Here is a 14,461-nt window from a genome sequence, read left to right on the forward strand (position 1 = left end):
AGAAATATAATTAAATATGGAAGACTGTATATATAAAAGAAGGTAAAACTACTGGAGTGTCCTATGCATTGTGGAAAACCTACAGTGGTATTTAAGCATGGTAATGAATTGTCTGATTTGGTTTTTAAAACAATAAGTTGAATACCAATATGCACATTGGAACCCAACTCGATGTCCTACAGTTCAGTTTAATTCAATTCTGACACTGTCTGGGGTTAGTGCAGGCCCCACAAACTTAATGGTTCAGTCCCGCAAGGCTGTCCCCATTTCATGTGAGAACCTCAAGTGTCACCTCTCCAGGGGGTGTCTCCTTCCACCCCACTGACTACAAATTTTGTGGTTCCCACAGCCCCCTCAGGTTCAATAGGTCATTAGGCTGACTCACAGAACTTAGTAAAATGTTGCAGTTCTAGTTACAGTATTTTTAGAAAGGCTACAACTCAGGAATGGCCAAATGGAAGATATGCATAGGACAAAGTAAGGAAGGAAGTAGGGGGAGACAACGATCAATAACCAAATACATATTTCTTATGAAACCACAAGATGTAAATCTCAGAGGCTAGATAGGAGGTTTTTCCATTATTTTTCAGCAATAAATAATGCCATATTTAGGATGCTGGAAGCACACAGAGGGATAAGTCAAATTTGAGAGCATTTGGTTACCACTTAATATATTAGGGAGAGAAAAAGTCAAAGAATTTGGTGACCATTTAAGGCAGAGTTTAGCAAACTTTGTGTTAAAGGCCAGATAGTAAATATTTTAGGATTTGTGGACTACATGTGGCCACTGTAGCATATTCTTTTTATTTGTTTATACTTTTACAACTCTTTAGAAATGTAATGACCATTCATTGTTGGCTGGTCATATAAAAAATAGACTGTGCTGTAGTTTACTGACACCAGATTTAAGTTAATAGAGCAAGGAAGAGGGAAGAGATTATGTAGGTAGTGATGCTGCAATCTAGGAAAAGAAGCCAGTTTAAGGAAACGATTTTGAATTAAATTTTGGACATGTTGAGTTTAAGGAAACTTTGAAACATGAATGTTGAATTGCCAAGTGTTTGGAATATGGATTGGGGTTTTGGAGGAAGAACTAGGTTAGAGATACAGACTTTAGATTTTCAGCAGTTGCATGAGGTCACTCAATACAAAACATGTAGAATACGAAGAGGACCAAGAATTCCAGCCTGAAATGGATTGAAAGGCAAGGGGAGGGAAAATTTCTATATTTCCCTTTCCAAGTCAGGCAAGGGGAATTAAGGGGAATTTGCTAAGACTACAACATGAGATCTAATGTGATCTAATAGGAATAGATTTTTTAAGATCTGAGGAGGATGGAATTCAGTGAATAAAAATAAAATCTTTAAAAATTAAAATACTTAAATGTACTCTGTTAAAATTACATAAAAAGAAGCAATAGCTTTGAATGAAGAATGCTTCAGGAAAGTAGTTAAAATGAGAAGCAGATTCTAGAGAAAACCCTGTGGTGAATATCAGTATTTCATGCCAGAGATGAGAGAGGAGCCAAATGTTTTATTAGTTTAACAAAGTGGTCTGGTTAACTTAGGCAGAGAAAAAACAGTTGCTGTTCCTCAGTAGAACAGGGAGAAGATTTATTGTGTATATCTGGCAGAATGAAACAAAAACAAACCCAAAAAACAATCTTTATGAATTTTCAGTTCCAGAAGGACAGATACTCGGCAATTCCAGGGCCTCAGCCAAAAAAGTCTATACACCTTCACTTGGGAGGCTGGATTTAACTGGGTTGGTGTACCTCCAAATACCTGGTTGTGTACCTTCCTATTCCTGCCTTCATTCCAGATTTCAGAATTTATTTGTATCTGATGATTCAGTTTGGGTCAGATGTCTAGCTTTGGATCAGATAGTTATGGCCAGGAAAGGTGGGTACACTAGCATAGAAATTGACCACCATTTTATATCCATTTATTGTCTATCATATTAAAAAAAGAAATTTTAGCTGAATGGCTACCTAATTTGGGGACTCATACTGGGAACCTGTGAATACATGTGTAAGAGAAAAGAAAAGAACTAGGAAGCCATAGTACTTTGAAAGATTGACAAAAGAGGAAACAACTTCTCTCTTAGAGAAAGAATAACCATCAGTACCAAACTAGTGCAGAGATTAAGCATAATAGGACTTAAAAAATATTTAGTCACTTTCAGTGTAAGGACAGAGAAAGAAACCACATTTCTCTGAGTTGAGTAGTGAATAAGAGATGAGATAAAAGATTAGGAAATGTAGACTGCTATTTGCTGAAGTTGGGCTATGAATGGAAGGGAGGGTCTTGTTTCTAAAAGGCAGGAAACTGGAACATGTTTAGTATTGATGATACAGGATTAGTTAGTGATACCTGATGGAGTAAAGTCCTAGAAGACCGAACAGGGTATTTCAGTGGATAGATTTATTCATGAAATTAATGTTAGGTTAATAATTTTCCAAAATTTAGGAGAACAATATCACATCAATATGAATAGCTAATTAATACTATTAACAGCATTTTAGGAGAAGTTCTAAACCCTTAGAACATACTGTAAGACCTACATCCTTTAGAGTACCTGTGTATGCATTCTATTAAGCCTCTGACTCTTGGTTTTGGCTCAGGTCATGATCTCGCAATTTGTGAGTTTGAGCCCTGTGTTGGGCTCTTCGCTGCCACGCAGACTCTGCTTGGGATTCTCTCCCTCTTTCTCTGTCCATCTCTCTCAAAAATAAATAAATAAACATTTAAAAAAAAACCTACATTAACATTTTATAGAAGCACCAATTTAGATAGAAAATGCATACTAAGTTTAAGTCATTCTTAACTAGTTATTAAAAGAATTCCTTAAAAATGTAATTGACACATTTTATAAGCAATGTTTGTTATTATTCTTAGTTGATAGATAATATAACTGCCTTTTTAAAAGTACTCCATAACTTAAACTTTCTACTAATGCAGATGTACTAGTTTCCAAATTAATAAGGCTTTTACTGTGCTTAATTTCATTAGTTAATCCTTAACCCTTTGATTTGTGACTATATATACATCTAATCTAAAAATATAAAATTTTATGATTTTTAAATCCTGTGGAATGCATGAGTGCTAAGTTATAAAAGAATGTGGAAATTAAAATTTGGTTTTCATCATCTGGGTTTCTCTATTGTGTTAAGGCAAAAGATGGCTAGGATTGCATATTGAAGATTATAGAGTTATTAAAATGAAAATATTTTCTAGAAAGGGAAATACATTGAAAAATAAAGCGGTGTCAGATTTGGTGGGTAAAACATATGACAGTTAATTCTGTTTGCTTGTCAAGCTACAGTAGGGTTTTCTGACTGATCCTGTCAATTTCTACTTCATATGTGCACCTATTTAAATTACTAATAGAGGAGTTACAATGAAGTGTTTTATATTTTATCAAAAGGGATTTTAATAGCCATAGCATGTTAATATGTGTACTTATTGGATGTATATTAATATTCTCATGAATATAATTATATATTCAGAATTTTCACAATTATTAATAGAAACGATAGTAGTCTGTGGTGGAAGTCCTAATACATAGATGAGAGTTGAGAAAATAAATGGAATGGAATGTCAAGTTCTATACTTCCTAATGTAAGACTTTAAAGGATAAAGTATCTTAAATGACTATCAACAAATTGAGATCCATTTGAATTGTTTCTCAGTCTTTGGAGAGGCTAAAACATTAAAATTTCAACTTCCAGTAATTGATGGAAAGAAAGAAATTTCTGGTGACTTTGAAATATCACAAGGGGGAAGATCTAGCCTTAAAAAATTTTATTTTTGGAATTTAGATAGGTTTCATAATGAAGGAAATTTGTAGTGATTTTAGGGAAAGCTGTCAAATACATATGACAGTAAATAAGTCAATACATATAAGATATAAAATAGTAATTTTTTTCTTTTAAGTAGAAGTCTACACAGAGGCAGTTTATAGCACTGTGATTAACAACAGCCTTTGAAGCAGTCTGAACCCCACCTTTGCCACTGTGTATATAAGGGATCTTGGGCAACTCGAAAATCTCTCTATGCCTCGGTTTCTACATCTTTAATATGGAGATTATAATAATACCTGTCCCATAGAATTATGGTAAGACTTTATGAGTTCACATATATAAAGTACTTAGAACAATGCATTACCCATATAATTGCTGTATAAAAGTTAGGTGTAATTACCATGAAAATTACTATTCAGCCAGCATACTTTTAATCCAAGTCTCAATGAATGAATTTACTCAACTACATAAAATTTTCAAGATCTAGTAAAAGTTAAATTTTGCATTATGTAATATTGGCAGGACTTCGTAAATGATCCAGGGAACTACTTTGTGACTAGACATGGATGGAAAAGTAAAAATGATGCAAACTGGGGAACAAAGGCAGGTCAAAGTTTAAGAATGATGACCTGGGGGTGCCTGGGTGACTCAATCGGTTGGGCGTCTGACTCTTGATCTCAGCTTCAGTCTTGATCTTGGGGTTGTGAGTTCAGGCCCCACATCGAGCCTACTTTAAAAGAAAAAAAAAAAAAGAATGATGACCCGGTCAAAGTTTATCTTAACTCCGCTATTTTTTTTAAACCAGTGACTCAAGCCAAACCAGCAATACAACAAAGAATACAAAGAATATAAAGAATACTAAGAATAACAGGTCAGGGATACATGATGTCTGGGAAGGTATGATTCCCTAATGTCACCCTGTTTCTTGTGGAGGCATAATGTCCAAAGTTCATTGATCTCACACATCTTTTGTTGAGTGAAGAGTATGCCAAGTCAGAGGATACGTGTGCTAGCTGCTGCTTAGAATATTTTAGGAAGCTAGGGGGTTGAGGATAAAACATTAATACTGCATATCTACCTGTTACCATAAAACAATATCTTGTTGCCTCACATTTACTCTTTTCTCATATTATTGCTTGTTCAACTATAGATTCCATAAGCTTTTTAGCTTTTTTCTTTTTTTTTCTTTTTTTTTTTTAGAAAGAGCAAGCAAGAGAGCATAAGTAAGTGAGAGGGAGAGCATATTAAGAGGGAGAAAATCTTAAGCAGACTCCATGCTTGGCACAGAGCCTGATGTGGCAATCAATCCCATGACCCTCCTCACTGGGCTTTTCCACAGAGGAGAAATCACATGGCCCTAAAGTTTCCCCTTTACTAACTCATTTTCATTGTAGACTTCTTCCCAGTGGTTGGTTTTTCTGTTTTCACTTTTTTAGAAGTGTATAGTTGATTATGAGAAAGCATACATTTGATTGGTTATAAGAAAAATTATACTCTGGATTTTTGTTACTGACAAAACAGAAAAAAATATAAAATGAGGATTCTAATCATGATATGTGTTTAAATAATGAAAAGGAACCCAAGGTTAGAAAGATACTGTTTTAAAATATGGTAAAAGACAAGTAAGATTCCAAAATTACTTTTGTGGTCTTTCTTTTGATCACATAAGGTTTGATTTTTTTATTGCTTTATTTTAATATTTTCTGGCTGTGCTTATAATATGTACATATTTTATTATAGTCAGTGTTCTTAGGAATTTATAGCTCAACTGCTATAATTTGCCTATGTCTGAAACTTGATCTACAGATGTTTGGCTCAGATATAATTCTTCAAACATTACTCATTTTTAAAAGGCAATAATTAATATTAGATTGGGTGTTAATACTTGTTTGAAATATTAAGCACTGTTTTTTTTTTATCTTCTGCCAAAAATGATCAGAAACATTACAGGAGAATGAATATTTAAACATAGTACTCTGGAATGACAATTTCAAAAAGAAAGTTAGCATACTTTAAAAAGTTTCAGCTCTCATTTTTGATTGATCATGGATTAGGTTAAGACACTTCATTCTGTCAAATGATGATTACCTCTCTGATGACAAGAGTTTAATAGTTGAAAGTGCAGAAATATAAACAGACTGTGAAGCTATACAGCTTCATAGTCTCTTCCTTTTACCACCTAATTTGTTTTTGAATTTTATTTATGTATTTTGAGAGAGAGAGAGCACAGGTGAGTGGGCTAAGGGCTGAGAGAGAGAGAGAGAGAGAGAGAGAGACCCAAGGAGACTCTGTGTTGTCAGTACAGAGCCCAGTGTGGGACTCACACTCACAAACTGTGAAATCATAGCCTGAGCTGAAATCAAGAGTCGGATGCTCAGCTAACTGAGCCATCCAGGCACCCCTCTCTCTAAATTTTTTAAAGGTTGTTCTTTGTTTCTGAAATACCACTGAGGTATTCGTCAAGTTACATTAGTCCCTTAATAATTCACTTTTTTGTTGTTGGGGTCTTAGTTATGTCTTAGAGAATAGAGTCTCTTTCTACTGGCTCTCTTGCCTATTGCCTTATGTTTTTACTGTCTCTGCTCCTTTACAGGAGAGACTATCCAATCTCCCTTCCATGATGCCCTCATGATGCCCCGCACAGTGTCACACTGTGGACCCACAGAGTGCCTGGAAGGACATGGGAGGCCTGGTGTCTGTGCTCATGTCCATTGGGTGCTTCTTTGTCACCACATTCCTGCAGGGATCACTGCTATTCCATTGAGAAAACTTTTAAATTCACACTTTAGCATCACTTACCGCAGTTTACCCTCCCTTTTTCATTTATTTCTTCTGCTGGTCCTGTGCATCTCTATTCATTCAGGTTAATTTTCTTGTCCTTTTCGTTCTATTTTGCCAATCAAATTTTCTCTTATCCTTGCTACCTCTTTACCTACAACTGTCATTGCTGCTTCTCTTGTCTTTCATCACCATGAAACCATATCTTAAATATAGAAGCATCACAGATCTGTGGTGATCACGTGAAAACTCTGAACCATCATTGTTCTGGTACCCTATTGTTATCAAATGGCACTTCCTTAATCTGTTCTTTGTATTTATTGATTAATTTCTCTACTGAGATTAGAGAAAAATCACACAACTATATATTTTGGGAATCCTTCAAAATCGTGTTACCAACCCCATCTGAATGCTCAACATATTTCAGTCCATTATTGTTTTACTCCAGAACTCATCTCCGTGAAAGTCATAACACACATTTAATACCAACATAGCACAGAGCAGCAGATTTTCCTTTAGCAGCATTTGCAAGCACAAATACCACAAAAGCGTACAAAAAGTTTGGTGAAATGGTAGTCAAGAGATATTTAGGGATTATGTAAGTTTTGAATTAGATTTTGAGAGTAATGATAAATTCAGATTGGCAAGATAGGTGTTAAGGTTCGAAGAGGTTTCAAATGAAGACAGAATGTAAGATCAAAAGCTCCTTGAGAGCAGGTATAATTTCTTTCCAAAGTATTTTTCTTCATTATATACATTTTTAAAAAAAGAAAACCACAGGCCCAAAACGGTGTCCCTCAAACCAAGTTCCCAAACTGGGGCTTAACACCCAATGTAATTGCAGTTTCTACTTTCACCAGAAATATGGCCTTAACTGGTCAGTCAGGAAGTTTTTCTTTCCATCAATGTCAGTAAGTCTGTCACTTGAGTCCTCTCCATCCCCTAAAGAAAGATAAGATCTGCACGGTAAGACCCCTTAACTTTTCCCCTAGAAAACAGGCTTGTCTGGAGCAACACTTTTCTTTTGCTAATAACTCTACTGCCCCCACCCTCCTCTATCAATTCCTTCCATTTTGTACAACTCCTTGGAGTGCCTGTGTGTTTGCTAGATGAAGTGCTGTCTGGTTCATGAATAGTTTAGCAAAGCCAATTAGATATTCACATTCACTTGATTAAATTTTGCTTTTTAACGTATATAAAACAAGTACTAAATGCAAAAAATAAGAAAGTACTAAGTATAAAGAAGAAAATAAATATCAACTGTAGACTGAATATCCAGGGTTAACAATTTTAACGTATTAGTTAATATTTCTACAGAATTGTGGGGCACCTGGATGGCTCAGTTGGTTCAGCATCCCACTCTTTGTTCTGGCTCAGGCCATGAACTCACAGTTTGTGAGACTGAGCTCCGTATCTGGATCTGTGCTAACAATGCCGAGCCTGCTTGGGCTTCTCTCTTTATCCCTCTCATGTTTGCACACACTTTCTCTCTCAAAAATAAATAAACTTAAAAAAATATTTCTGCAAAACTGTTCTGTATGCAGCGAGTGATTCATTTCTCAAGATACGAGGCAGCCTAAAATTTAGAACCAAATAGATTCAGTTCTCATTCTACTCCTAACAGTAAGTAGCTGCTACACGAGTATGTTTGTTAATGTCTTTGGGCACAAGTTCCTTCTCCTATAAATGAAGATATTAAATAACTATTTTGTAGAATTAAGAGAATTAAGGAAGATGATGTATGTTTTGTACATAGTAGATATATAACAAGTCAAATTGCTATTTTCCTATTATATTTAAACTGACCTGTATACCTATTTTCTTATGTTTTGAATATGTGGAATCTGAGCTTATGAGTCTTTATAGTAATGACAAGACAAGTCTGAGCAGAGTATTGGTATATAACTGGTTCTGTTAGAGAGGCTGGCTACAAAGTAGTTACTAAGTTTGAGCTATCTACGGACCTTCAGCCAATCACATTTTTTCACTACAAATGTGAAATTTTATTTTTTTGCAACAGTTTTTGAATGAGTCATCATCTGAAGAGTTGAACTACCCAAAATGATTCAAAAACATGCAAATACAGAAGCTGAATTCATTATTAGTAATAGTGGCCATTGGATTTAGAAACAACTATTCTGATAATAGCTGTAATTAGTTGAGCAGCTAGGGAGATAAGATTTTAGACTCTTTTTATATGGAAATGTTGAGGTTTTAGTGCCCTAAAGATGTTTAACTTCTGATGGATATACAGTGTTTTATACCTTTTGCTTCAAAATATTTTAAAAGAAGGATATAAATATATGAGAATTTTGATATTTTAGAATGGCATATCTGTGGTTATTCTGTATTTGGAACTAATGACAAACCTTGTGATGCCACTGAATTTTATATTAAAATGTTTTAATTGGATGTTTCCCTTTTAAAGTAAAATATGTGAAAAAAATAAAAGCTTTATTCCACGATGATGCCTATGTGGAATTCAACTATTTCATTATAGGATAATGAATTAGCTGGATTTGTTGTAATTAAATAATTAAAGATGAGGAAGTCCATTAGTGTTGTAGCCTCTGCAAAACTTTTTAGACAATTTTTCAAGTATTTTGGATTTATCGGAAATAAAACCACATTCTCCAAGCCTTTCTCTTCTTAATATTTATTCCATGTATATTTCTTGTAATTTAAATTTCTCAAACATTTATACCATTAGTCATTACGTCCTTTATAAGCACCACTTTATGTCCAAAAATAATATATTCCTAAATAAAATAGTTCACAGTCTGCCCCATCTCCATCATTTTTGGTCTGTCCCATTACCCTGCTTTCTTGTGCTCACAGCATTTCTCACCATGCGATTTTTTATAAAGTATATCCGCTTGTGTGTTCTTAAAATAGATAAAAACTCCCGAGGGTAGAGACTTTGACTTGTTGCAACTATATCCCCAGCTTCTTGCAGTGCCTTTTACATATCAAACATTCAAGAATATACATGCACTGACTGAGTGAATGATTCGATAGTGGGAAAATCCACGTTTCTCTAGGAAGAGTAGCATATGTAAGTTTTAGTTGGTTAAAAGTACTTAGGTTGACAGGGGTAATAGAGGAAATCAAGGAAAATATTGCCTCCACCTATAAATAAGGGGAATGGGATAACACTTTTACAATTTGGAAGTTACAATTTCCAGGTCAGTATATTGGCAAGGGTGGAGAGAAGGTGTTGAATTTGTGTTGCTGCCACCCTTGTTCACCGTGGTCTGTTAGGCTTTGTGGTCCTTCTGCGGCTCTTGGTTATAGTGAGAAACAACAGGATGCTGGAGTATTCTCTGAGGGGTGCTGTTTTGTTCAGCTTTCAAGCCATAGAGGAGTGTGAAAATCAGGTCACACCTCATGCAAATGAAGTAACAAAACACTCTATACCTAGTTTAACAATACCCCAGTTTTCCTACTGCTTTATTTCATTTCACTTATAAATGAGAATTATTTGTGGTTTAGGATCACAACTTGAGGTGTTGTTTCTTTCTTTATTTTTGAGAAACTGACGTGCTTTTTATTCCTATTCTGCAGAATGGATTGGGGAGATGAATATTCCCATAATTCTTTTAACCTACATTGTTTGTTAAATTCACTTCCTGGAGACTTGGAGTTTAAGCAGATCTTCAGTGACATTGATGAAAAGATACAACAAAATGCTATAAGGTAAATATTATTACTAAGTATTTAAAACTAGTTGGTTTCATGTTTCATTTATACAAACTTTCCCTGGTCTAGTTTTAGTGTTTCCTACTGTTAAATCATTTTAGATTTTAATATCATTAATTTTCTTTTTTTTTTTTTTAAATTTTTTAATGTTTTATTTATTTCCGAGAGAGAGAGAGAGAGACAGCGTGAGGGGGAACGGTCAGAGAGAGAGGGAGACACAGAATCTGATACCGGCTCCAGGCTCCGAGCTGGCTGTCAGCACAGAGCCCAACGTGGGGCTCGAACCCACAAACTGTGAGATCATGACCTGAGCTGAAGTTGAACGCTCAACTGACTGAGCCACCCAGGCGCCCCTAATATCATTAATTTTCCTGAAAAAAAATTGATTAGGCCTTCCTCCCTAGAATTTAACATGATTGGTACTTTAAATAAGACTAAGGGGTGCCTGGATGGCTCAGTCCTTTAAGCGTCCATCTCTCGTTCAGGACATGATTTCGTGGTTCGTGAGTTCAAGCCCCACATCAGGCTCTCTGCTATCTGGAGCCTACTTGGTAACCTCTGTCTCCCTGTCTCTGCCCTTCCCCATGTGTGCAGCACTCTCTCTCAAAATTAAATTAAAAAGAAAATTTAAATAAGTAAGACTAAAAAACTAGGCACTGCCTTCAAATAGGTAAATTAAAGTTTATTGAACTTCTAATAATGTTTTCTTAGACTTTGCCAATACTGATGGCCTTGATTTTCATTAATATGTTTAGAGTTAACCATCCTCACTTGATGGATAAGCAGAGAAATTAAAAACTTGAAATTACAGTATTAAAATGGTTGTATAAGGCCATGGATTGCTTGAGTTGTTAAAAGAGAACATTAAGTATGTACTATTTTTATGTAACATTTGTCATTATAAGTCTCCTTCGTGGAAGGCCAGAGACTCCATAGAGAGCTGCACTGCAAGGTTAGTGTTCATCACCTACTCCAAAATTTAGTGCTAATGTTGGGAAAATAAGTAAAGTTATGCACCACAAGATGGACGACAGGACTATTATAAGCTCTAGTCCCTAGCTTAGAGACTCTCTTCTGGGTTTCTTTTTCCTGCTATGCTTGCCGTGCGTGCCAAATTATTACTAATACATAATGCAGAAGTAACACGATAAATTGTTGCCCATGCTTGTGCTCTGGAGAAGGATCTCCTCTGAGCCCACCAGTGTAAAATAAAACACCGATCCACCTAGATCTCTGAGTGCCGCTTGGTTTTTCCGCCAGTGATCCGGCCTGGTTCTGTAACACCAAACATTAGGAGTGGTGGGGACAGCTAAGTAGTTTGCCATTAGATGGAAGGGACTTTGTCTTTATATGTGTTTTAGGTCCTAGAATCAGTTCACCGATTTAAATCCTTTTGGTCAAAGGTTCTAATAATCAACCTCATGTAGGTTACAAATATGCAAACCACAGTAAAAATTTCTCATATAGAATCAGACATACTATACTATTTCTTTTTTTTAAACTTAAGGTATAGTTATATTGAATTGTCAAAGAAACTGAGCCAAGCAAGTGAAATGTTCCTATGATTTTTTTTCTCATGTTTTATATAAGAATGCAGTCTATTTTTTGTCATAACAAAGGGCATAAATAACTTAAATACAGAAGAAACCTTATTGTTGGGGAATTGTAATCAAAACCAAAATCTCCCATCTCAGACATTCTCTCCACAAAGGCAGAAGAGAATAAAAACACTTCTGTTATTCAACAGGCATTAAACCAGAATGCATCACATATCACAGGCAGTCTGCTGAGAGATTGGGAAGACAGAGCTGGGCATCACACCCCTTCATATAACCTGGTAGATAGAACCCATTACAAACATGTTTTCAAGATAAACATAGCTAGTCCTCATGTAGAGAATTTGGCAGCACATTTTTTCACACATAGTTCATCCTAATTTTACCTGTGTTAAAGGATACCTGTGTTAGCTAATTATTTTATCCTGAGGACAAACATACTTCTCATATCTATAGGACAGGGTGATTTTGCAGATTGGAACACAGCACCTACTGAAGTTAGGCCCCTGTCTTCCAGCAGGAAGTGGAGCCAGGAGCCACCGCCCTTGGTGTGTGCATTTGGAAAAGATGGCTTCCAGGTTCTTGAGAAAGATGGTCCTGGCAGAGAAAGCTGACAAAACGTCTAATCTAGTCTTCTAAGGGATATATTTCAAAGAGATGAAAAAATACTTGAAATTACAAATTTCTAAGATAAATCAGTAAAAGGAAGAGAGGGAAATCCATTCTCTTATTTTCAACAGGGAAAATTAAGCCTCTTTTAATTTGCATTTGCCCTTGCAATGTATATACATATATACATACATCTATATGTATATATACACGCATACACACATACATAAGTATATGTGTTTATGTATATGTTCTTGAAAGATAGCATATATGTATGATTTAACCATACTATAGAGTATTATAATTTATATATAAATATAAATTAACTGTGCTAAACTTTAGTTACATATTTATGTAACTCATGTATTATATATTTTATGGCACAGTTTTTAACCCAAAGAAACTTGTAAATGACAATAGTATTAGCTTAAATATGTTTGTAATTCATCAAAATTCCAAATATTGTTATATTAAAACAAATTTTAAATAATTTTTAAAAGGTAACCTCATTTCATATAGCATTTAGGCTTTTTTTAAAACAAAACAAATCACCGAACTCTGATAGAATGCTTCATTTTTATTTGCTATACCATCTGTAGTTAATTTCCTGCCCTACCTGGTCAATAAGAAATCATGCTTATAAGTAAAACAGTGATTAAAATATTGTATTTTGCATTCATAAGTTGTTATTTAGGTCAAAACTCAGATGTTATTAAAAAGGAAATATGACATGGAATATAAGGATATAATTTTTAAATTAAAAATATTTTATTGCCCATATATTAAAACCAACCTAGAACAGAACCACCTCAAGTGACCATTGATCTTCACAAGGGATAATATAAGGGAGTAGCTATATGTGCTTTATGCTACATTTAGAATAAAGTCTATTTTTCATCAAATTCAATTATGTTTTTATTATACTCTAGAGAATAAACATAATAGTATACGGTGTACATATTTTTTAGAATAAAATACTGAATAATAACCATGGTTCAGAAGAATGTAAATCATTTATGCACTCATTTATTGCCTTCTAACAGAATAGCTTTTAGAAAATTGTATGTCATGACGAATCAGTTATGCCACACTTACAGTGCAGTAGTTGAATTACCCTTGGCATTCTTGTATTCTAACAGTTCTATTTATCTCTCAATGGTGTACATTGAATAAGTAATGAACATTTGTATGATATGGGTTTACCAGATACTTTTTAAAGGAAAAAACACTAGTAATTCATTTTTAAATATTAAAATTTTAAATAAATTACCCTTGAATTTTTAAAGTTGTATTTCTAGCAGTGACCCTGAATTCTAAGTGTAAACTCCTTTCCTCTTCTTAATATCATCAGGTTTTATGAGCCACAGGGTCTTTTGTTTCCCCAAAGCAGTGATTCACCAGAATGGAGTAGAGTGCCCAGGGGTCAGTGAACCTTCACCTGCCCTTCAAGAGAGGCTGTCATTCACTCAGACCATTTTCACTCCTACATCATCATTTCCATTCAAATCACAGCTAGGTGACTCTTGAGTGTGACCGTGGAAATCAGTGATAGTGAATCATTTACTTTTAATACATATCAAAATTGGTAACAAGAAGGTAAGTAACTTGCCAAAGAGGAATACTATGAATGTACCCACAAACTCACGTTAGTTCAGTAACTGAAAACTGCACGTGTCATTGAAATATTTTTTGAGCTAAATGGAGCTTAATAGTTGAACAAGATAATGAGGTATAGAAGTTTTATTGGGATCATAGTAAGAATAATTTTTTTTCCTCTTAACTTTCAGTCAGAATGATACACTAGTATCATTAAAAGTTCATTTTAGGGGCACCTGGGTGGCTTAGTCCTTAAGCGTCCACCTTTGGCTCAGATCATGATCTCGTGGTTCGTGGGTTTGAGCCCCGCATCAGGCTCTGTGCTGACAGCTCAGAGCCTGGAGCCTGTTTCAGATTCTGTGTCTCCCTCTCTCTCTCTACACCTCGCCCACTCATGCTCTGTCTCTGTCTCAAAAATAAA

At 35.0% G+C, this 14,461-nt stretch overlaps 1 protein-coding gene across 1 annotated transcript in view; it reads left to right on the plus strand.

Annotated features, from left to right (window-relative positions):
- The window catches only part of KIAA0825 (KIAA0825 ortholog), a 357,903-nt gene that overhangs the window by 15,648 nt on the left and 327,794 nt on the right, over positions 1-14,461 (plus strand). The window contains exon 2 of the mRNA XM_039239394.1: positions 10,145-10,276. Coding sequence (XP_039095325.1) covers positions 10,146-10,276 — 131 coding nt within the window. The 5' untranslated portion in view covers position 10,145. The remainder of the gene's footprint in view (positions 1-10,144; positions 10,277-14,461) is intronic.

Source organism: Hyaena hyaena, unplaced genomic scaffold, assembly GCF_003009895.1.
Source record: "Hyaena hyaena isolate Hyena2069 unplaced genomic scaffold, ASM300989v1 scaffold_156, whole genome shotgun sequence".
NCBI classification, from domain to species: Eukaryota; Metazoa; Chordata; class Mammalia; order Carnivora; family Hyaenidae; genus Hyaena; species Hyaena hyaena.